Source organism: Rhinoraja longicauda, chromosome 3, assembly GCF_053455715.1.
Source record: "Rhinoraja longicauda isolate Sanriku21f chromosome 3, sRhiLon1.1, whole genome shotgun sequence".
Taxonomy (NCBI): Eukaryota; Metazoa; Chordata; class Chondrichthyes; order Rajiformes; family Arhynchobatidae; genus Rhinoraja; species Rhinoraja longicauda.
Genome location: NC_135955.1, coordinates 26,690,636 through 26,715,466, shown reverse-complemented (window position 1 = coordinate 26,715,466; position 24,831 = coordinate 26,690,636). Strand labels below are relative to the sequence as shown.

Below are 24,831 nucleotides of genomic sequence, written 5' to 3'. Positions count from 1 at the left end.
AAAATCTATCCATCTCCCTAAATATATTCAATAATTTGATCTCTGGACCCTTCTGTGGCAGATAATTCTCCAGTTTCACCACCATCTGAATGAAGAAACTTCTTCTCCAAGTCATGAATTCGCATTTCTTGACACTTGTGCAGATGATGTGGCTTCACATTACAGAAAATCACGATGTGGATAGTTTTCTTGGAATGCAACCTTCCGTGCCCGAAGGGGTTGCCTGTAATGTTGATTGAAATTTTGCCGTTCAAATTTTCTTACTCAAATGTTTTTTCTTAATATTCACTTGTGTACAATTGTATTAATCAAATCTATCAGTGAAAGGCAAGTTTGGTTATGGAATAAAAAAAGGCACAAAGTGCTAGAGTAACTCAGTCGCTCAGACAGCATCTCTGGAGAACATAGATAGGTGTCATTTTGGGTCGGGACACTTCTTCAGACTCATTATGGGATATCATTCTATTTCTATAGATGAAAGAACGGGCAGTGCAGACACTGGGTTATTTGCCAATTGGAGATGCAGATTTTCCTCATCAAAAGAAACTATTACAAGGATTGATGGACTCTGTTGAGGTAAGCATTTCAATTCGCATTTGTAGAAAATGCTACCAAATTTATCACTGATACCATTATCAAACAATTTAAGTATGTATTTTGTTCATGTATCCATTGTCCTGATATATTAATCGGCATCAACTACCCCACCTGTTGCTGATGTACGGATGTGCTATCCTCAATCACCGCAGTTCATATCATAAAGTTATGCTAATGGTGCAATTAAGCGATGGTTCGAAAGACAATGTTGGGTGATGGTGGTCAACAATAAATTGTAACTCGTCCCTACTTACCCCAGAGAAGGTAGAAGTGAGTGGCCTCTTCAAGCTGCTGCAATTTGTGAGATAAAGAAATGTAGGTGGGACTGTTTGACTACAAAATGGTAATATTGCCATATACCATCTTATTTTGTCCTATGATAAAGTTTGGTGGTTACGGACAAAGTTTTGATGAATGTTTGTGGAGTGCACAATAGAAAAATGAAGTATTTTGAATGTTGATCTATTAAAATGCCAACAGCATTGCAACCATTGGTTCTGTGTCTGTTTGAACACTCGCCAGCTTCTGTGGGTGAAAAGCACCTGTAATGTTGCCTGTAAAGTACCCTGACTTCAAAGTTTTAAAAAAAACTGCTGGAAGAACTCAGCAGGTCATGCAACATCTGTGGTGGCAAACGGATGGCTGACCCGTTGGTGGTTTTGTGATGGTCTGGACTATGTCCACAACTTTCGGCAGTTTCTTGTTGTCTTAGATGGAGCTGTTCCTAAACCGTACTGTGATGCATCCCGATAAAATGCTTTCTAGGGCCATTTATTGTCTGTCTCTACATAAATTGTCTTATCTATCTACATAAATTGTCTATCTGTCTCTATAAATTGTTTGTCTACATAAAATGTCTTATCTGTCTACCTACATTGTTTGTGTACCTAAGTTATCTATCTATCTCAACTATCCACCAAATTCTTATATAAATCCATGCATCCCCACAGCTACCTTGACTACACCTTCTCCCATCTTTTTCTTGGAAGGGATGCCATTCCATTCTCTCAGTTTATCTATCGCCACTGCATCTTTTCTTAAGACAAAATTTTCCACTCAAGGACTTCTGGAATGTCTTCCTTTAAGAAAGGTGGCTTCTTCTCTGCCATAGTTGATGGAGCCCCCAGTCACATTTCCCACATGTCCTACATGTTTTCAATCGACCAGAGACAGAACATAGATATCGTTCCCTGGTCCTCACCTTTCACCTAACTAGCATCCAGATCCAACATGTCAACCGTTGCCACTTCCACCAGCACCAATGGGATCCCAACGGCAGCTGCATCTCCTTCCCTCCTGCAAAGACCACTCTCTGTGACTCCCTGGTCTACTTACACCTTCCCACTATCCATCCCCTGGCACTTATCTTTGCAACCATAGCAGGTGCAATATTTGTCTCAACACCATCTCCGTCATCATTATTCAGGGACCTAAACTGCTTGTCAAGGTGTGGCAAAGATATATGTGCACTCCTTCAACCTAGTCAGTTGCATTTGCTGCTTGTGATGTGCTTCCTCTATAATGGTGAAACCAGGCATAGATTAGGCAAATGTTTTGCAGAGCACCTGTGCTCCGACCACAATGATCATCTTGAGCTGCCTTCCCCATCCCGTACCAATCTATATGTCCTTGGCATTCTCCATAATTACAAAGTGGATGCCATTGGCGTAATTGCAAACTGGAACTTATATTCCACTTGGCTAGCCCATAGCTCAATGGTCTGAACATTGAACTTTCCAGTTTCATGTAACTCTCTCCCCCTGTATTCCTTTCCAACTCCTACCAGTCCACCCAAGGGCTCTCTCAATTTTTTCAGCTTTCCCACGCATCATACTTTACATTTGTGCCACATATTGAGAATTAATTCTCTCACAGGATACTGTAGAAAAATGCATTCTAACTCAGGCCTAACTCGTAGAATTATTGTTTCCAAAAGTCATTAAATCCCATTTGTTTCCAGTTATCCCTTAAAATTCATACCTTAAATAATGCATTTACATTTATTTCTTCCCAGGCAAAGCAAATAGACCTGCAGTTCACAGTTGGAGAAGCAATCACTAATGCTGCAATAGGGACTAGCTCACTGGCAGCGCGTGATCTGTGGCTGGTTGCTGAGAGGGAATACACACCTCCAGATAGTAAGTTGAAGACAATTTGTGCACTTATGCAAGTGCTTTCAAAACATGTTCAGTTCATGACAAATTCTTGCAAATGTCCTTTTAACGTTCAAGAAGAATGGAGTCTTTGATAGGTTCCCGTGATAGGCTGTTCTGAAAGGTTAGATCACATGGGATCCAGGGAGAGCTAGCAAACTGCATACAGAATTGGCTTCATGGAACGAAGCAGAGGATGGTAGTGGAAGGTTGTTTTTCAGACTGGAGGACTGTGCCTCAGGGCTCACTGCTGAACCTTTTGTTGTTTGTGGTTTATGTAAATGATTTTGATGAGAATGTACAAGACATGATTAGTAAGTTTGTAAATGACACTAAAGTGGGTGGTATCATTGACAGTGAAAATAACTATAAAAAATACAGCAGGATCTTGATCAGCTCAACAAATGACCACGGCAGGTCTTTCGCACTGAATGATAGGGCCCTGGGAAGTGTTATAAAGCAGAGATATATAGCACAGGTACATAGTTTCCCGAAAGTGGTGAACGAGTTGATTGGGTGGTGTAGGAGGCTTTCAGTACATTGGCATTTGTCAGTCAGGGTACTGAGTACAGAAGATGGAATGTTATGTTACAGTTGTACAAGACATTGGTGAGGTTGCATTTGGAGTATAGTGTTCTGTTTTGGTCTCCTTGCTATAGGAAATATGTCGTTAGGATGGAAAGAGTACTGAGAAGACTTGCAAGGATGTTGGCAGGATTCGAGAGCTGTAGGGAAAGGTTGGGCAGGCTAGGACTTGATTTCTTGGAGCACAGGAGGCTGAGGGGTGACCTTGTAGAGGTGCATTAAGTAATGACAGGAATCGATAGGGTAAATTCAGAGTCCTTTATCCAGGGTAGGGGAATCAAAAAACATAGAGAAAAGATTTAATAGGAACCCGAGGATCAACCTTTTTCACTCAGAATATGGTAAGTATAAGGAATGCGTTTCCAGAAAAGGGAGGTGAGGCAGGTACTATAATTGCATTTAAAAGTCACGTGGACAGATACATCAATAGGAAAGTTGGCAACCATTAAACCAATTCTGTATCCAATTCGCTAGGTCTCCCTGGTTCCCATCCAAGAGCAACCACCTTGCACCTACCAGAGCAGTCAAAGCATTTGTGCTTCCAAACATGAAGGTAGCAGTAGGTGAAGGATTGGAAGAGTCATGGGAACTGGATATCTATGTGGGAGGGAAGGAGAAAGTCAATCCTTATGAGAGAACATAGTCTGATGAGAGCGCTTGAAGACCTGTGAATTGAAATGGCCAAGAAGTGCGAGTAAAGTTTACTGTGGGGTCTGAAGGCATTGAATGATCTTGAATCCTGCACCAAAGCAAATTGATAAATTGAACCCTATGACCTGTCATTAAGTACTGGACACGTGCTCAAATCAGGGGCTTATTTCAATTTAAATGACTGTACCCAGCAGTAAGATTCATCCAGCGGCCTTTACTCTCAAAAGAAAGATGTATTCACATGGTTTGGATATTGGATGTGTCTCATCAACTCAACCATCTTTGTTATTTTAAATCCTGAAGCTATTAAAGTAAACGATGTTGTTCCATGGGTACTGGATGAAATCCTCAAGAAATACATTGTTAGTCCTAATCCCCACCATCGCCAGGCTTCCTCAATCTGGCTTTTATCACTGGTGAGAAAATTGAGTCAACACAAGGAGATCAAGGTAAGGGCATTAATTTAATTTATTTTCAAATGAAAATGTTGCCAAGTGTCCATAATTTCTGAATGCATAGGAAAGTATAATGAATTAACAGTGGATGCAATGAAATGGATTTTTTTTTTACATTAAAATTGTTCTGTGGCGCAGGCATCTTTTTGAAATGGGTGAACATACTAGAACATACTAGAATTGTGTCAAAATGTACCTGTATTTATATTGAAAAAGATTTTCAAGACTGAGTTGGGTTTTTTAATGCTTCTAACTAAACCTTTTCTGTGGAAACAATATTCCACATGAGAAATTGATTGCTCATTAGTACAATTTCTCATGGCCCAAAAAGTCAGAAAAGTTACTACATTATGTTCAAAGTTTGATTTATAACAATTTCTCCAAACTCAGATGGATTGTTCACATAATTTTTTACAGAGTCATTTAAAAGAAATTCAGGGTGCATTCATCTCTATTTTATCAGAGAATGATGGTAAGTTTTCTTAAATTTTAATCTGAGCTCATGCTATTTCTTTCGCTGCTTATCAAGGAATACTGAGTTTAGATATAAATACTCAAGATTGTTACTCATTAACTTTCTCATCCCTAGAGTATATTTTTACTGAATCAGTTCAATTGATATTGCCAGCACACGCAAGTCAGAAATGTGCTTAATTCCAAATGTAATAATGCATCAAATAGAAACTGCTTTTATTTGTCATCAAAGTTAAAACTTTTAAGCCAATGAATAAAATATTTGATTGAATAAATAAATATTCAATTTGTCAAATTTTGTGAACGAATAATTGCAATATGATCTATCTCAAGATTTAATTAGAATTGAAATCTTAAAGCCATGAAAATCCTTTAACTATATGTATTTTAATTTGGATAGTGCATTGGGCATTGCAGAAAAATATTAAAATCAAAACAAAATCTTACAATTAAAAAAAATCTATGTCAGAAATTATCATTAGGGAAACAATTTACTGCAATTTAACGTATGGTTTGAAGGCTCTGGGCCTGTACTCGCTGGAGTTTAGAAGAGTGGGGGAGGGGGGGGGGGGGGGGGGGGAGAGGGGAATCTCATTGAAACCAACCGGATAATGAAAGGCCTAGATAGAGTGAACGTAGAAAAGGATGTTTACAGTAATGCGAGAGCCTGAAATCAGAAGGCAGAGTCTCAGAAAAAAAGGAAGTACCTTGAGAATGGAGATAAGGGGGATTTTTTTTTACCAGAGGGTGATGAATCTGTGAGATTAGAAACATAGAAACAAACTAATATAGGTGCAGGAGTAGGCCATTCGGCCCTTCGAGCCAGCACCACCATTCAGTATGATCATGGCTGATCATCCAAAATCAGTATCCCATTCCTGCTTTCTCCCCATATCCCTTGATTCCGTTAGCCCTAAGAGCTATATCTAACTCTCTCTTGAAAACATCCAGTGAATTGACCACTGCCTTCTGTGGCAGAGAATTCCACAGATTCACAACTCTCTGGTTTCAAAAAGTTTTTCCTCATCTCAGTCCTAAATGGCCTATCTCTTATTCTTAAACTGTGACCCCTGGTTCTGGACTTCCCCCAACATTGGGATCATTTTTCCTGCATCTACCCTTAAGAATTATATATTTCTATAAGATCCCCTCTTATCCTAAATTCCAGTGAATATAAGCCCAGTCCATCCATTCTTTCATCACATCAGTCCCGCCATCCTGGGAATTAACCTGGTGAGCCTACGCTGCACTCCCTCAAGAATGTCCTTCCTCAAATTAGGAGACCAAAACTGCACACAATACTCCAGGTGTCGTCTCACCACGACCCTGTACAACTGCAGTAGGACCTCCTTGATCCTATACTCAAATCTTCTCACTATGAAGGCCAACATGCAACTTGCTTTCATCACTGCCTGCTCTACCAGGATGCTTACGTTTAGTGACTGATGTACAAGGACACCCAGGTCTTGTTGCACCTCCCCTTTTCCAAATCTGACACCGTTCAGATAATAATCTACCTTCGTGTTCTTGCCACCAAAGTGGATAACCTCACGTTTATCCACATTATACTGCATCTTCCATGCATCTGCCCAGCCACTCAACCTATCCAAGTCACCCTGCAGCCTCATTGCATCCTCCTCGCAGCTCACACTGACACCCAGCTTTGTGTCATCTGCAAACTTGGAGGTGTTACATTTAGTTCCTTCATCTAAATTGTTAATATATATTGTAAATAACTGGGATCCCAGCACTGAGCCATGCGGCACCCCACTAGTCACTGCCTGCCATTCTGAAAAGGACCTGTTAATTCCTACTCTTTGCTTCCTGTCTGCCAACCAGTTCTCTATCCATGTCAATGCCCTACCCTCAATACCATGTGCTCTAATTTTGCACATTAATCTTTGTGTGGGACCTTATCAAAGGCTTTTTGAAAGTCCATTGCCGCAGACGACTAGAGGCCAAGATATTGGGTATTTTTAAAACAGGCTAGACCAAGTGGACCCGTTGGGCCCAAGCCTCTCCTGCATTGGTGCAGCACCCTCTTCCCTCCCCCCTCCCCTCTGACCCCCCCTCCCCCCTTATCCTCCTCCTCCCCTCCATCTCCCCCTCCCCCCCTTCCCCTTGATTGAATGACGTAGTAGGAGGCCTAATTCTACTCCTATGTTTTATGGTCTTATGGTATAGTCAACAAATTATTTGATACAATACAGTTGTTTGATCACTGTATATAGCTGAAATATATTGAACAAATGGAAAATTTCCCTGGTTTATTATTTGTTTGATACTGTAGAGCTAAGCCAAGATGTGGCTTCGAAAGGCCTTGGATTGGTATATGAACTAGGCACTGAACAGGATCAACAGGAGCTGGTATCATTACTTGTGGACACGCTTATGACAGGAAAAAGGTAAGAATACATCCTTCAACTGATCACTTTTTTAGATAGCTCTACAATCTGATATCAGTGCAAAAGATTTCAACAAAGTTAATCCCCTTTTCTCAGGCATTTGGATCTGAAGTGGCTCATATTCTTATTTGAATGTTTAATATATTGAATTAGCCATATTAATCTTGTTGTCTGTTCTGGTGGTCTTTTTTGCTACAAAATCCATTCAAGTACAACATGTTATATGTTAAGTTAATTCATTTGTTGGGAATTAACAAATTTAAGTTTTAAGCCTTATTGATTGATCCAATACCCAAGAGAATTTCATGAATTAGCATTTTTTTATAATTGCTTCTATTTCATAATACTTTGATTTTGGTTCTCGACATTTTACAAATAATTATTTTGTAATATGGAACATAAAAACATCAGAAAGTAAAAGCTTAAATGTCTCTTTTCTTTCCTAACATACATTTCAAAGTGTTTTACCTTCAATAATCTGTTACTGAAGAGTACTGTTCATTCACTACATTCTCCCACACTCATCAATGTCATAATGATCGGATAATCCTACATGGTGATGATAAGGGATAAATATCATTGTTGATTTATTGCAACTCTGTGATTTTTTTCACAGGGTTAAACAGAATCTGTCGGAAAATACTGAATTATTTCAAGGAGGCTCAATGGGGCAAACCCCTGATGGGTAAGAAAAGCCTGGAATTATATTTATGAACATCTGCATATTTATGAACATCTGCATATTTATGAAACATTGAATGGAATAATTTCTTTAAATTTTTTGATATTTTACATATTTAATTAGAATAATAAAATTCATGTAAAACTAATTTGCATGTGGAGTACAGTTTTGAAATAATTTCCATGGGTCATTCACAAAATATATTCGAATTTGCAGCACAGAAACTCAGCTCTGGCATTTCTCATGCCATCATTTTTCATCTTACTCTGTTGTCATATTGTCTATTGCTTTCACCATGTACTTATCCAGCTTCCTCCTCGCTGTGTCCATAATCTATATAACTAGTCTGTGCAGTATCATGTTCCATGTTCTTGCCATTCTTGTAGAAAAAGAATTTAGCAGAGTTCCTATTTAATTTAATGGTAACATTGGTCTATTGAAGGCCTCTTTTAAAAAAATCCTCAAGATTATCCAACACATTAAATGACTGCACATCCACAATTGTATTAGTTATTCTGGAAAAGCTTGCATACAAAATTTCCTATATAAGATTCTGATGTGCCTGAACAAGTTTCCTTACCTCCAAAAAAGAATCCAGCTCACTTTTTCCCAGTTTGGGAAGATAAACTGGAGTATTCCTGTAATTTCCATATATATTGACTTCCTAATTTTAACTGTGAGATAATTGCTTTGGAAGCAATTCAGAGGGAAAATAAAGTACATTAACTTAAAAGAAATGAGGAAAGAAAATATGCATAAATAGGAACATTACTCTCTGGATATTAGGACCATCCGCGTTTGAAAACGACGATCATAGGCAGAAATTCAAAAGGAAAGACAAATGAACCACACTAACAGGACTTGACTAAAATGCATGTTATGATATTAAAGTATGGAATATCAGCATAAGCATTTTATGCGTTCTGTAAGCTTTCATCGCGTACTTAAAATAGCTGGGACAAAAATAAGGCAACAGTGAGGAGAATAAAAGTGAGAACTGGATAGGGAAGAAAAAAAATAATGTCCACATTTGTAATCAAGGGAAGAGGGAATAAAGGTTGAAAGTAAATACAAAGATTCTGCAAATAGATGAGTTTTAAATTAATTTATTTGAAAGGCAGAAAGCAAGTCTTTGCATAAGAAGTTGATGGGAAACAAAGTCTTGCATTTCTCCAGCAGCTTTCACATCCGTTTCAGGATGTCTCAAGTTTCACCAATGAAGTGTTATCACTGTTGTAACAAAAGAAAATAAGAATTACTGCCACTTTATGTTGGGTATGTATTCTTTTAGGCTTGAGTAAAAACATCTTTGTGAATCCTGTGTTTCTGTGAGGAGCCAAATTATCTTTATTTCTCTCGCCATCAATTCCCATTATTTCTGTTTCACTCTTGATAAAGCTATAAATCCTAGTGTTCGACCATCTATTGACTTGCCTTTTACTGCCTTCATTAGACAGGGACTATCAACTTACAAAGAACTTTGCAGTCTTGCCAGTGATCTGAATCAACCTGATCTTGTTTACAAATTTATGAACTTGGCCAATCATCATGCAATGTGGAACTCTCGAAAGGTAAGTAATGTTTCAAAAAAGTACAAACTAAACCTGATGATGGGGATTACCAGAGTTTTACCTTGATGATTAGAGCATAATGTTATTATTGATTGTGTAGGAAAGAACTGCAGATACTGGTTTAAATCAAAGGTGGTCACAAAATGCTGGAGTAACTCAGCGGGACAGGCAGCATCCCTGGAGAGAAGGAATGGGTAACGTTTTGGGTTTAGACCCTTCTTCAGACTCTTATTATTTTATTATTGATTAGTTGTTGCTTGTCCCTGCAGGGTGCAGCTTTTGGTTTCAATGTCATAGCAACAAAGGCTGAAGAACAGTTGGCTCCCTATTTATCTCAACTTGTTCCGCGACTTTATCGATATCAGTTTGACCCAAATTCTGGAATCCGACAAGCAATGACTAGTATTTGGAATGCCCTCGTCACAGATAAAAGTGCTGTAAGTAGAGGTTTTATTCAGATCTAAGATGTTTTGGATTATTTTTACAGTTACTGATTGGATAACCTTATTTGAGGCTTCATTTTTTTTCTCCCAAGACTATTAATTTGTTTATTTGGACCAATTGACATTACTGGCCACAGTTACTTACTCGCACATAAAAAAATATTTTACTTCAAGTGGTTTCCACCTCAAGTTTTTGCAAGTACCGGCACGGTAGCGCAGCGGTAGAGTTGCTGCTTTACAGCGAATGCAGCGCCGGAGACTCAGGTTCGATCCTGACTACGGGTGCTGCACTGTAAGGAGTTTGTACGTTCTCCCCGTGACCTGCGTGGGTTTTCTCCGAGATCTTCGGTTTCCTCCCACACTCCAAAGACGTACAGGTATGTAGGTTAATTGGCTGGGTAAATGTAAAAATTGTCCCTAGTGGGTGTAGGATAGTGTTAATGTGCGGGGATCACTGGGCGGCACGGACTTGGAGGGCCGAAAAGGCCTGTTTCCGGCTGTATATATATGATATGATATGATAATGCTTTCAAAGGATAAGATTCAGAGGCATGATGATCCTTTAAAGGATGATTCATCATATTCTTATGCTACATGGACAACATCTGTGCAGGATTAAGACTGGTTTCGTGCTTCGAAGCATTGTTCTATCAAAGATGTATTCATTTATGATGTGAACATTGCTGGCAAGACTGGCACTTATTGTCCATTCAAATTGCCTCCTGAACTGATTGAAAACTGGGCTTGTTCAGAGGGCACTTCAGAGTCTTTGAAGCAAACCTTATACCATGGATCTGCATGTAAACTTTAAAAAATGTTAGAAAGATTTAATTATATGTTTCTTCCAACAGATAGATAAATACTTAAAGGAGATCCTTCATGATCTAATAACCAATTTAACCAGCAGTCTTTGGCGTGTTCGTGAATCCAGGTATTTATTACTGAGTGTTTTGGAAGTGTAGCATGGTCTTCTGTGGCTAAAGCAGTTTCACAATGGTGATTTTACATGAGGGTTATCTGAATTGCATTGTCATGAGCATTCCTAGATCCTGCCAGGCGGAAATTGGACATGTTTCTCATTGTCTAGTAACTATCCTGAAAGGCTAATGTTTGAAGGACACATGCTTGGATGTATTATAACAAAGAATCAGTCCTTTCAATAGAGAAGAAATATAAAAAGAGCAGCAGGGTAAAGATGGGTGTGAAATAACTTTGGTAATAGACAATAGGTGCAGGAGTAGGCCATTCGGCCCTTCGAGCCGGCACCGCCATTCAATGTGATCATGGCTGATCATCCACAATCAGTACCCTGCTCTTGCCTTCTCCCCATACCCCCTGACTCCACTATCATTAAGGGCTCTATCTAACTCTCTTGAAAGCATCCAGAGAATTGGCCTCCACTGCCTTCTGAAGCAGAGAATTCCACAGGTTTACAACTCTCTGAGTGATAAAGATTTTCCTCATCTCTGTTCTAAATGGCCTACCCCTTATTCTTAAACTGTGGCCCCTGGTTCTGGACTCCCCCAACATTGGGAACATGTTTCCTGCCTCTAGCGTGTCCAATCCCTTAATAATCTTATATGTTTCAATAAGATCCCCTCTCATCCTTCTAAATTCCAGTGTATACAAGCCCCGTCGCTCCAGTCTTTCAACATACGACAGTCCCGCCATTCCGGGAATTAACCTAGTGAACCTGCGCTGCACTCCCTCAATAGCAAGAATGCCCTTCCTCAAATTTGGAGACCAAAACTGTACACAGTACTCCAGGTGCAGTCTCACTAGGCCCCTGTACAACTGCAGAAGGACCTCTTTGCTTCTATACGCAACTCCTCTTGTCATGAAGTCCAACATGCCATTAGCTTTCTTCACTGCCTGCTGTACCTGCATGCTTACTTTCAGTGACTGATGAACAAGGACACCCAGGTCTCTTTGTACTTCCCTTTTTCCTAACTTGACACCATTCAGATAATAATCTGCCTTCCTGTTCTTAGCACCAAAGTGGATAACCTCACATTTATCCACATTAAACTGCATCTGCCATGCATCTGCCCACTCACCAAACCTGTCCAAGTCACCCTCCTCCTCACAGTTCACACTGCCATCCCAGCTTTGTGTCATCTGCAAATTTGCTAATGTTACTTTTAATCTCTTCATCTAAGTCATTGTATATTGTAAATAGCTGCGGTCCGAGCACCGAGCCATGCGGCACCCCACTAGTCACTGCCTGCATTCTGAAAGGGACCCGTTAATCCCTACTCTTTGTTTCCTGTCTGCCAACCAATTTTCTATCCATGTCAGTACCCTACCCCAAATACCATGTGCTCTAATTTTGCCCACGAATCTCCTATGTGGGACCTTATCACAGGCTTTCTGAAAGTCCAGGTACACTACATCCACTGGCTCTCCCTTGTCCATTTTTCTAGTTACATCCTCAAAAAATTCCAGAAGATTAGTCAAGCATGATTTCCCCTTCGTAAATCCATGCTGACTCGGAACGATCCTGTTACTGCTATCCAAATGTTCCGCAATTTCTTCTTTTATAATTGACTCCAGCATCTTCCCACCACTGATGTCAGGCTAACTGGTCTATAATTTCCCGTTTTCTCTTAAAAAGTAGGATAACATTAGCTACCCTCCAATCCACGGGAACTGATCCTGAATCTATAGAACATTGGAAAATGATCACCAATGCGTCCACGATTTCTAGAGCCACTTCCTTAAGTACCCTGGGATGCAGACCATCAGGCCCTGGGGATTTATCAGCCTTCAGTCCCATCAGTCTACCCAACACCATTTCCTGCCTAATGTGAATTTCCTTCAGTTCCTCTGTCACCCTAGGACCTCTGTCCACTAGAACATCTGGGAGATTGTGTCTTCCTTAGTGAAGACATTAGTAATTAATACAAGTATTTGGTTATGTTGTTCAGTGATAGAAATTGAGGTCCAAATGAACAAGATTTTCCATTTTCAAGAGAAAAAAAATAGAATTAATTAATTAAACACAGCTGTAATTCTCCTGAAGTCTAACCATCGATCAGCTCTTTATAAGAAGGCATTTTGTTTTTGTTACAGTAAAGTGTAATTCTTGGTAATTTGTGTTATGTGTTAATGTATGCTACATACTGATTTTCACTGTGCTCAGTCTGCTGTTGTTAACAGCAAGCCATTTGTCTTTTGGGGATTATCTGCTCTGAAGCTTTGTTCTTTTAAATGTTTATTTATTGATTTATATGTGGATATTGCTAGAATAATTAAGGTTTCCTACTTGTGCCATGACCTTTAATTTAAGATAATAGTATTGAAGATGACACTTGAAAGGGGGGGGTATAGAGGAACGGGAAGAAAAATAAATTTCCATTACACTGAATGCCTTCTAATATTGTCCTACTCATGAAGATTCATTGTAAGCTTTTGGTGAATCATATTCCTAGGAGAAGTTTGGAATAAATGTCAAATAATCTGTTAATATTTTGTTGAGTTGGGTGTGACTGAGTTTTGTCATCAAATCTTGTTGCATGAAACTCTGTGACCATCATTTTATTTAAAATGTTTTGAGAGGGAGGAGGGTTTGCATTGGTGGCTCTTTTTGTCCCCTTGTTAATTGCTCTGAGCTAGCACCAAGCTTCTGGCAAATAAACAGTAGTAATTCATTTTCAGCTGTATGCCTTGAGCACAGCAACTGCAGGAGATACAGTCACTTGCATATATAAAAAAGGATGAAAAGAAATTCCCTTTTTTCCTGAGCACATTCCAAAATATGTTACAGCAAATAAAGGTCATTTGAGGCATAGTTACTGCTTCTGAAGTGTAGAAATTGGTCATCAAATATGTATCAACAGGGTTCAAATGTCCATACTGTTATAATGACTATGATCTGCTTCAGTGACGTTAAGTGAGTAATGAGTAACGGCCAGAATATGCTGCAGATAGAACCTGCTTCTCAAATTTTGCTACAAGATGGTTTGCATCTACCCAAGAGGCCAGATTGAACTTTGCTGAATAGCTTATCCAAAAGACAGCACTTCTGATAATAAGACACTCCTTCAGTACTGTACTGAGACTATCAGCCTATGTCTTATGCTCGGGTCTCTGGAGTGTCATAGTCATACACCATGAAAACAGGCCTTTTAGCCCAACTCGTCTAGGCTGATCAAGATGCCCACCTGAACTATTCCCATTTGACTCTGTTTGGTCCATATCCTTCCAGACCGTTCCTATCCATTTACCTGTTTGTTCCAAATACCTACCCACCCTGTGTGGAAAAACATGCCCCTCAGATTACTATTAATTCTTTCACCCCCTCACCTTAACCCATGGCCTCTACTTCTTGATTCCTATACCTTGGGAAAAAGACTCTGCAGTGATCCTATCTGTCCCCCCTCATGATTTTATACACTTCTTTAAGATCACCCCTCAGCTTCCTGCACTACAAGGAATAGATTTCTAGTCTGTCCAACCGCTCCCTTTAACTCAGGCCTAACCTCTCCTTATAACTCGGTCCTGGCAACATACTCATTATCACTCTTTTTTGATAGCCATCTTCACTGTCTACGATACCACCTATTTTAATGTCATCTGCTTTGTACATTCTTATCCAAATTGTTTATTTAGATGACAAATAGCAATGGACCCAACACCAATTCCTGAGGAACATCACCAGACACACTGGCTTCTAGACTGAAAAACAACCTTCCACAACCAGCTTCTGCTTCCTACCATGAATCCATGTTCTTTTTAATTAATAAAGCAACTCACTCTTGACTTTCACCCCCACCTCTTGCTGTAGCACCTATACCCTGAAACAGGAAGCTACCATTCCTGTCCCTCCTGTAGCTAGGTTTCTATAATTGCTACAACATCCCAGGTGCACATATGTATCCATGTGCTGAGTTAATCCACTTTACCTGTCAGGCCTCAAGCATTGAAATAAGTGTAATAATTATCCAACCATCTGTCCTCGCTCCATGTGAGACTTAAATGTACAGTCTTTGGGCGTTGGGCACAGGCTCAGCACAGTTGACCAAAGACATATATTTTGCAGTACACCTGTTCCACTGATTGAGGCACTTTGGAATGCTAATGTAGCGGCCAGCTTCTCGTCTATCAATTAGCTCCCAAGCTGCCACTTGCATAGACCGGGTGAAACGATAACCTTAATGACTCGAGCAAATAATCAATAACAGAGACCCTTCTCGACGTTTGAATAGTTAGTCGTCTTTATTTTGAAGATGCAATAAGCATATTGGCATATCTCTTGTCATCGACTGGTTATTGATTTGCTAGGTAAAATTCCATATCTTACCACAGTCTATGTGATCGATACGAACTACCAGATATAACTTCGGCAGAAATCTGTATTCATCTTCTTATCAATAAGATCTACATCCGATTACATCTTGGCTAATGAATCTCTTGGCGGAGCTTTTGGCTGAACCTCTGTCAGCACCTCCTTGGCTCACACACACTGCCAGCACGTACCCAACTGCCCGCACTCTAGCTCCGCCCCGCCCCTACGTAAGCATCGCATTAACTCTATAGTGTCCAAACTACAGCAGGTTACAAGGTAATAATAATAATATGCAAAAGTAACTAATAAACGCAAAATGGCTCCTACACACCGGCCCCTAATTGTTATAAGTGTATAGCGCAACAATTACTAATACAAAAAAAAGAGGAGCAAAAGAAAAACTCCATATATAATCAAAAGGCATGCACTATACATTGGCATTTAATCTATTACAGTATTCAATCAACAAAATCATCAGTCCATGTTAAGTCAAGTATCAGCTTCTCATTGCTTTCATAAGCCATGTCTTTGCCAATTTGCGTAAGCTTAATGGTCCTTTTTTCCACTTTAGGCCGTGTTCCACTATCGCCACCTTGTGACTGAACATCAGATTTAATTTCAGACATTCTGAGCTTGTTAACAAAACCCAGATGTGCTTTAGGCGTATCTTGGTCACTTAGTTATTTTCTTAAACAAGACTTGGTAACCAGAGACTCCCAAGGTCGTTGCTACGCTGTCCGCATTCCAAACTCTTGATCATTGGAAAACAACTTTTGTTATCTCACACAGAAAAACCAATTTAAAGCAGACTACGATTTCTGCTGTTTTTTCCCACAGTCTCTATCCAAGAGTTAATTCTCTTCAAATAACTCTAAGAGACAGATATAATACTTCAGCTTTTGGCAATAAATCTCTCCCTGGTCAGTAAACTTTCGTAGCCTTCGTCTCTTGCGAAGACAAGCTTTCTGAACTTTCCGAAGAGTAAATTCCAATAAATCGTTCCAGCTTAGGCAGATTTCACGATGAATCACTCCAGTTCAGATAAGATCTCACACCGTCTCTTGCGAAGGCAAGTTCTCTGAACTTTCCGAAGAAGTGAATTTAAGCTGATCGCTTCAGCTTAAGATGGAATTTTATGCGATGTAGCGGCCAGCTTCTCGTCTATCAATTAGCTCCCAAGCTGCCACTTGCATAGACCGGGTGAAATGATAAGCTTAATGACTCGAGCAAATAATCAGTAACAGAGACCCTCCTCGATGTTTGAATAGTTAGTCGTCTTTACTTTGAAGGTGCAATAAACATATTGGCATCTCTCTTGTCATCGACTGGTTATTGATTTGCTAGGTACAATTCCATATCTTACCACAGTCTATGTGATCAATATGAACTGCCAGATATAACTTTGGCGGAAATCTGTATTAATCTTCTTGTCAATAAGATCTACATCCGATTACATCTTGGCTAATGAATCTCTTGGCGGGGTCTTTGGCTGAACCTCCTTGGCTCACACACACTGCCAGCATGTTACCAACTGCCCACACTCTAGCTCCGCCCCGCCCCTATGTAAGCATCGCATTAACTATAGTGTCCAAACTACAGTAGGATACAAGGTAATAATAATAATATGCAAAAATAACAAATAAACACAAAGTGGCTCCTACAGCTAGATACAGATGAAATGTAGTATTTTATATAATTTTCTTATAGTGGAAGTAAAATATTTTGTGAATATCCATTCAACAATTAATATTTTAATTTTACATATTTCTTGATCTCTTTGGGGACCAAAAATGGTGTAGCATTTATTCAGTGAAAAAAATTTGAACAGCTTCTCTTTATTCCTGTCTCACCCCAATACTCATGCTTCACTAATCTTGCCTTCTAACCTATAGAAATTTAGATTTTGAACCATTATAATTTTCCTTCTACTCAGTGTTGCTCCCCCTAATCTGTAAATGTGCCTTTTGTTGCTTGCAGCTGCTTAGGGATGAGTGAACTATTGCGAGGAAGAAAAGTGGATGACATAATTGATCGGCTTGCAGAAATATGGGATGCTCTCTTCAGAGTGCGGGATGATATAAAGGTAAAGTGGGGTTTTCTTTTTTTAATTATCATTCCATGAGACTCGGTGCTGGCTCGAAGGCCTCCTCCTACACCTATTTTCTATGAGACAAGTATGTAGGCTTCCTACTTAGATGTTTCTCTATGCTATTCTATTTTCAATATGTAACTTCCCTCACTTTTTATACCACCCACAATGCATAACATTTATTTACCACTTGTCTACTAATGGCCTAAGTGACAACTTCATGACCTAATATTTACTTTTTTTTTTAAATGGTGATATGACTTAGTTTTAAAGTATGGGAATGCAGAATGAAATGATATGATTTGTATAAAGCTCAAATTGAATAACTGTTTTAATTATGATTTTGAAAAAATATTAATGCTTATGTTTGTAAATTTTACAACTTCGATAAGCATTCTATTGGAAAAAAATACTGGATGCTATGTATCTTTCTCAACACCTTCATTCCTGCTTTGTAAAATTGAAATGTCTCATAACAGTAGAAAACAAGAATATGCTGGTTAGAAAAGGAAAGCTTGAGAAAGGTGAGTGGGTTAAAGCTGAAGACAAAGCTAAGTATTTGTAATAATTAGAAGGCAGTTTTAGTCTCTGGTAATGGAAGAACATTTGCGACAAGTTTGTGAACACTGGTTGAGGTGAATATGAGCCAAGTGCTGTCATTACTTGAATTTAAATAACTGCATGCTATAAAAGCTTCCCATCAACTATATAAATTGGTAGTACATAATCTCCCAACTCTTTCCACATTGGCAACCTGTCAGTGCTAAGCCCAATATAAAGAACCTTTCATCTGGTACTACCTCACACACCAGAGACTGTAGTCCTGATGTCAAGTGCTGTCTGTATGGAATTTGCACATAGGAGTCTGTGACTGTGTGGGATTCCACTGGGTGCTATGGTTTCCACCCACATCGCAAAGATGTGGGTTGATAGGCAACTGTAAATTCCCCTTCAAGTGTGGATGGGAATGTGGAGTTGTTGAAGCGAAGGTGGGATTAATATAAGGTCAGTGTAAATGGTTGGTTGAATAATCAGTGGGCTGAAGGGCCTTTTTCTGTGCTGTATCTCGCAATGACTGGATATTTCTCCAAGTTGGGCATTAGTGCCGAAAATAAAACACTTAGGTGACTTTGTTTAACACTTGCAGGTCCAATTAAGATTAAATGCTTGGGTTTATAAATGAAGAATGGTCTGTCCAGGGGTGACCACCAAAGTAGCAAAAATTGGTGCCTTAGAGAGAGAAGATTGATAGAGTGGAAAAAATAGTTATCACCCACTTTTGATAGAGTTCAAAAATTAGAACCAAAATATTAAAATGCTGGGATTGTGGATGCCTTTACTCGTCATCTGAACTATCTTATTTAATTGACAGGAATCTGTTCGTAAGGCTGCAGACCAGGCGCTTAAAACCTTGAGTAAGGTAAATATGCATATTTTGAATATATAGCTTAATTCCTGTCATCGTAACAGCAGAGTTATTAAGTGAATGAGTTTGTTAATTTAAGTTTTAATATTCACATTATTGTTATTGGCTAATGCTTCAATTATTTACAGTAACCTAGTGGCTTAACTAATTGAGCAAGTTTTCAGTGTTCTCAGCTAAAATATGATTGAGGCACTTGACTACCTCATCCACAATGTTATTTTAAATTTAAATTTACTTTTGCAACTTAATCTATAATTTACATTTTCTGCCTTTGTGTACCTTTTGAAAACTTTAAGCAACAAAATCTCTTTATTTCACTATTGGAGCAAATGAAATGTTGTAGCTAAATCAATGGGGAGGCAACTTGTGTTTCTGTTATGTTATACCCCGTATTATAGTGTAACCTGCACTAAATTACAAACTATTGTGAAGCAAGACGCAGCAAGTTGGACTTTGATGTCCCTTCACTTTATTTTGTAATTCTCCCACCCGTCATCAACTCCAATCTTTCCTAATATTTATCGCCATGGGACAACGAGAGATTTGGAGGTGGATCACATATGTACATTCAGTTTCTGCCACTAAGTGACAGATTATTTGGACATTAATTTGAATACATCAATGTATACTTTTAACCGCATGTCTCAATTTTGAAGAAAAATTGGGAAGCCTACCTCAATCCATAAATAAATAATTTTGAAAGCTTTTTTCCTGCTGCTTCAGTAACCCACTTTCTTTTAAGAGGGTTGAAGTGTTGCCCTTGTTTCAGCTTTACTTATGCATTGTGCAATTAAGACAAATTGTATCTTTAAGGGGTAGTTGGGTAACAACACAAAGGAGAAATGAATAGATCATGTTGATGAGGTGAAATGGAGTAGGGAATAAGCTCCTCAGGAGCATAACACAAGTGCGGACTTTAGGAGAAGAATGACTTGCTCTATGTAGTAAGTGTAACAGAACAAACCATAAAAGAAAACTGCACAGGTGGGGTGAAGTCAGAGAGAGATCCGTGAACAAGAACTTAATATAACAGGGAAGGTAGTCAGTCTCAGTAACCCAAAAAAAAACCTGCAGAAGCTGGAAATCTGAAACAAAAGCAGAAATGCTGGAAACACTCAACGGGTCAGGAAGGAGAGCCAGTAAACATTTTGGGTCCGGAACCCTTTATCAGAGCTGGAAAAGAGAAATAGAATGTATTTTCAGTAGGAGAGAAGGTTGTGGAGGGATATGTAGAACAAAAGGAATATCTTAACGGCGTAATGAAAGCAGTAATGTGTGATATGTTCTAAATGGTATGTCTATGAGATAAGCTCAGCATGCCGGACTGACAAAACAGTATACGAAAAACCTAAATGGCAAAAAACAGAGGACGAAAGGAAAAAGATTGGAGTCAAGGTAGGAAAAAGCAAGTTTGGTGGGGTTAAATCAGACTAAAGCATTGGGTTTATCCAACCACACATGCTTGCAGATCTTGGGCCGAAGGTGAAATCTTTGAGGGACAATCTCTCAAAGAATTGTCCATGACCGGGTAGGTGTCAACGGCCTGATGTTCGATAGTTGTGTCATAGACCTGGGAGAGGTAAGGGAATGTTTCTGCGGGCTGATGTATGGCCTCTGCTGGATAGAATTAGTGCTGTGGACTACAATAGTGTCATCTTTGCAGGTGGGTATGATGATGTCAGGCTTGATTATTAGTGAGCAATGTCAAGCATGTTGTGAGAGCAGTAGATGATCGTGAGTGAGGGGAGTGTAAAGATCATGGCGGTGAATATCCCATCAGCAGTTAGTAATGAATGGATCAAGAGAAGGTAACTGGCCAGAGGAAAAGTTTCTGGTCGATTGGGAATTCTGGGTACGGGAGACGGGAGAAAGAATTCACAGTCTGGATTAAGGGTTCCTGACCAAGGAAATAGATAGAGGGGCAGGTGGCAAAAGAAGAGTTAGCTCATGTCCGACTCAGAATTCATTAGATTGGGGATGTTGGCCAAACAAAGCTGTTGACTCTAATGAGAGCTGGTTGTTTGGGATCTGAGAGAAATGTCAGAAGAGATGGTGTAAACATGGTAGGGGGAGTGGTACAGTGTGGAAACAGCCCTTTGGCCCAACTTGTCCACACCGGCCACATGTCCCAGCTACACTAGTCCGACCTGCCTGCGCTTGGTCCATATCCCTCCAAACCTGTCCCATCCATGTACCTGTCTAATGCTTCTCAAATATTGGGATCGCCCCTGCCTCAACTACCTCCTCTGGCAGCTTGTTCCATACATCCACCACCCTTTGTGTGAAAAATTTACCTCTCAGATTCCTATTAAATCTTTTCCCCTTCACCTTAAACCTATGTCCTCTGGTCCTCAATTCGCTTACTCTGGGCAAGAGACTGTACATCTACCCGATCTATTCCTCGCATGATTTTGTACACCTCAAAAGATCACCCCTCATCCTCCTGCGCTCCAAGGAATAGAGTCCCAGCCTACTCAACCTCTGCCTATAGCTCAGACTCTCTAGTCCTGGCAACATGTATGTAAATCTTCTTTGTACCCTTTCCAGGTTGACAACATCTTTCCTATAACTTGGTGCACAGAACTGAACACAATACTCTAAATGTGGCCTCACCAACTGCAACATGACCTCCCAAATTCTATATTTAATACTCTGGCTGATGAAGGCCAATGTGCCAAAAGCCTTTTTGATCACCTTATCTACCTGCGACTCCACCTGAGGGTCAAATTGATGTGAATCCATTATTTTGAGTTTGTTTTCTTTTTATAGGTCTGTATCCAATTGTGTGAATCTACCAACGGTGCTGCTGGTCATCGATTTGTTGCAGTGCTCTTGCCTTGCTTATTGGACAATGGCATTATCAGTCCTGTGGCAGAAGTTCGTTCTATCAGGTACATACTGTAAAGGCGCAAAATTAATTAAATGCTTTAATGCATTGAATACATTTAGGATAATATGTATGTATTGAAAATCATATATACAATATTTATTTGCGCAAAATTGAAAGAGTACCATTATTTATGTATTCGGTTTAAAAGAAAGGCAAAAGGGTTTCGACCCGAAACGTCACCCATTCCTTCTCTCCAGAGATGCTGCCTGTTCCGCTGAGTTACTCCAGCATTTTGTGTCTACCTTCGATTTAAACCCGCATCTGCAGTTCTTTCCTACGCACTAATCAAACCTTTTTAGTTCATCTTTCTGGGTTTGTCAAATAATTCCATTAGCACCACATTTTGTGTTTGTGTATTGGAGGATAATGAAGTGAATAAATCATAAGTTGAACTTAAAGGAGCTTTAATTTAGTTTGAGTTGATTGTTCTATTTACATTACATAGTTTTACAGCATCTTTAATTTCTATAAACCAGGTTAGTGTTTAAGTAAATTATTTATCTTGGCCATCACTAGAAACAGATTCTTCCTTTTCCCCATGATATTCCTTGTAATTAAATCATCATTCTATTGCAGCAGAGAAAGAGACCCTTTTAACCCATCAAATCTTTGTTGAATCTGAGTAGAACAATCCCATCAGTCCCATTCTTCCCTTAGTCCTGCAGTTAAACTCTGACTATCTGTTATCCAAAGGTTCAGAAGTCCCAATAGTTCTGTATCTGACTCATCAATATTATATACAATATATATTTTTGGAATATTGAAAGAGTGATGTATTTGGTTTAAAAGAAAGGCACTAATCAAAACTTATTTTTATTCATCTCAATCTCACTTTAAACTTGTTTTGACGCATTTCTTATGCTCATTTTAAACTCATCAGGGTAATTTCCCACACACCCATTAAGCCACATGAGTTCACTGAAAAATTTATTATCTGCATAAAAATAAAATGAAGTAAAAATATGTTGGAATACCAAAAAGATTAACATTCAGTCTAATCTGGCAGCCCAGAGCCACCATAGTCCCAATGGTGCTGGATCATCTAAATTTTACTTCAAATATTTTGTTAATGTTTACAAGTAATAATGTAAAATTTCAATGTACCAGTACTGCAAGGAGGGGTTACAATCATGATTGTAACTGTAGGAAATAAATTGGTTATGATTAAAATTGCCATGTAGGAACAGCAAGAAGGTAGGCTAGGCCTTGCCTACTTATAAAATCACTTTAGCCAAACAAAATGTCCTGGAGTATGGCTCATATAACATCTAAACAGAATGAAGCTTACACTTGTAAGTAAACTAATTAGTCTATAAAATCTTGGAACCTGTTACTTGGAATCAATTTTGTAATGATAATCAAAACAGTAAAGATGTTGAAAACATGATTATATTTGAGGAGTTTTAGACAAAGTGCCTCACAAAAGGCATGCTGAAAACTTTTAGATGTTTGGAAATGTAGGAGGGTGAGTGTAATCACTTTTAACATTAAATTTTGCTGCGTATCCAACCATGCCAAGCATTTAGATAGGTAATAGTTCTCTCAAATGCAAGGATGATGCAGTTAAATTGTCAAGGCTCGATTACTACTCAGTTTTGTTTTTGGACTAAACAGTGGTGCAGGCATGACATTTGTTTGCTATCACAAACTCCTTACATGTCCCCTTTCCCTTGTATACATTTGTAAAAACTTCCTGAGTTCTAGAAAACGTAATAATCTGATTGTTTAATTTTTTCATATTTATCGCAATATTAAAGAATATGATTTTGATTTCTTTGTTTTCTTTCCATAGCATCAACACCCTAGTAAAAATTAGCAAGAATGCAGGGACACTATTAAAGCCTCATGCAGCAAAACTAATCCCCACTTTATTGGAATCACTTAGTGTACTTGAGCCACAAGTCCTCAATTATTTGAGTCTACGTGCCACAGAACAAGAGAAGGTGAAGTATAATATCCAACATTAGTATTGTACAATACATTTTCTCGTATTCAGATTCGATGAATAATTTTACTTTTTTTTGTTGAAATGCTAGACTTCTATGGACAGTGCCAGACTCAGTGCAGCTAAATCGTCTCCGATGATGGAGACTATCAATATGGTAAGTGTGAAAAGGCTACGCCACTAACTAATGTTTCAATCTGAAGATCAAAAGAAAATATCTTGCACAACATGGAGGTTAATTTGTTTTGTAAATCTACCTGTTTTAATATGTAAATCAATATACCCAATATAAATAAATATTTAATTATTATTTATAAAATGTAAATACAAAATCAATAATATGTTAAATAAATAAAATGTAGATCAAAAACTTACAAAATTAGTGACCCTTGAAAATTGTGATTTTTTTTGTTGTTCTTTTTAATTGCATGGTCTTTGTGCCGCTTGACAAATTACGTAATTTATATTTACCTACAACTTTATTCGTAAAAGATGTTATTTTAAATAGTAAAAGATGCATTTCCATTTTTGCTTCAATCTTTGTTTTATTTTATAGTGTCTCCAACATACAGACACATCTGTTTTAGGAGATCTCGTTCCAAAATTGTGTGAACTGCTTAAGAGTGGAGTAGGTCTTGGAACCAAAGTGAGTCTTAAACTATAACAAAATATTTGATTACAAATGTTTTGATCATATTTGCATATGTTAAACTTGTACTTGTAGACTATTGAAAGTTTACCTGTTCATTAATTAAAATACCAGAGCTGGTAGGAAACTGCAAGATTTGAGTGATGTGGTGACTGCACCTACTTTGACAGTGAATCCATCAGCATCATAGGTTTGAAAAGTAGTGCAGTACTTTAAGTGGTAGTAAAGGGCAGATGGGCCGAATGGCCTACTTCTGCGCCTATTGTCTATTGTCTAAACTTGGTACCTTTATAAATAAATCTGCAAGTCTGTATAAAGTTGTTTTTAACTTTAGTTTGTGGCTCTATTGCATCGTTTCATTTCAATGTGTTAATCTTGATATGAATGATGCATTTAATTCTTGCATCTTGATAGTTTAGTATAATTGATAAATCCCTGTTGGAAAATATGTCGGACATCGATGAGGCTGTCAGAGCCTTCCTTCATTTTTTTCCTGAGATCATTGTTTCATTATGGTGTTTGTGCAATG

General features: G+C 38.7%; 1 protein-coding gene across 1 annotated transcript in view; it reads left to right on the top strand.

Moving 5' to 3' along the window:
• Nucleotides 1-24,831, top strand: part of ecpas (Ecm29 proteasome adaptor and scaffold) — a 90,501-nt gene that overhangs the window by 51,386 nt on the left and 14,284 nt on the right. Inside the window, exons 23-37 of the mRNA XM_078395079.1 lie at nucleotides 475-576; nucleotides 2,612-2,735; nucleotides 4,290-4,435; nucleotides 4,859-4,913; nucleotides 7,206-7,320; nucleotides 7,937-8,005; nucleotides 9,456-9,573; nucleotides 9,843-10,010; nucleotides 10,868-10,947; nucleotides 17,281-17,386; nucleotides 18,765-18,812; nucleotides 21,588-21,709; nucleotides 23,501-23,651; nucleotides 23,745-23,810; nucleotides 24,210-24,299. Coding sequence (XP_078251205.1) covers nucleotides 475-576; nucleotides 2,612-2,735; nucleotides 4,290-4,435; nucleotides 4,859-4,913; nucleotides 7,206-7,320; nucleotides 7,937-8,005; nucleotides 9,456-9,573; nucleotides 9,843-10,010; nucleotides 10,868-10,947; nucleotides 17,281-17,386; nucleotides 18,765-18,812; nucleotides 21,588-21,709; nucleotides 23,501-23,651; nucleotides 23,745-23,810; nucleotides 24,210-24,299 — 1,560 coding nt within the window. The remainder of the gene's footprint in view (nucleotides 1-474; nucleotides 577-2,611; nucleotides 2,736-4,289; nucleotides 4,436-4,858; nucleotides 4,914-7,205; nucleotides 7,321-7,936; nucleotides 8,006-9,455; nucleotides 9,574-9,842; nucleotides 10,011-10,867; nucleotides 10,948-17,280; nucleotides 17,387-18,764; nucleotides 18,813-21,587; nucleotides 21,710-23,500; nucleotides 23,652-23,744; nucleotides 23,811-24,209; nucleotides 24,300-24,831) is intronic.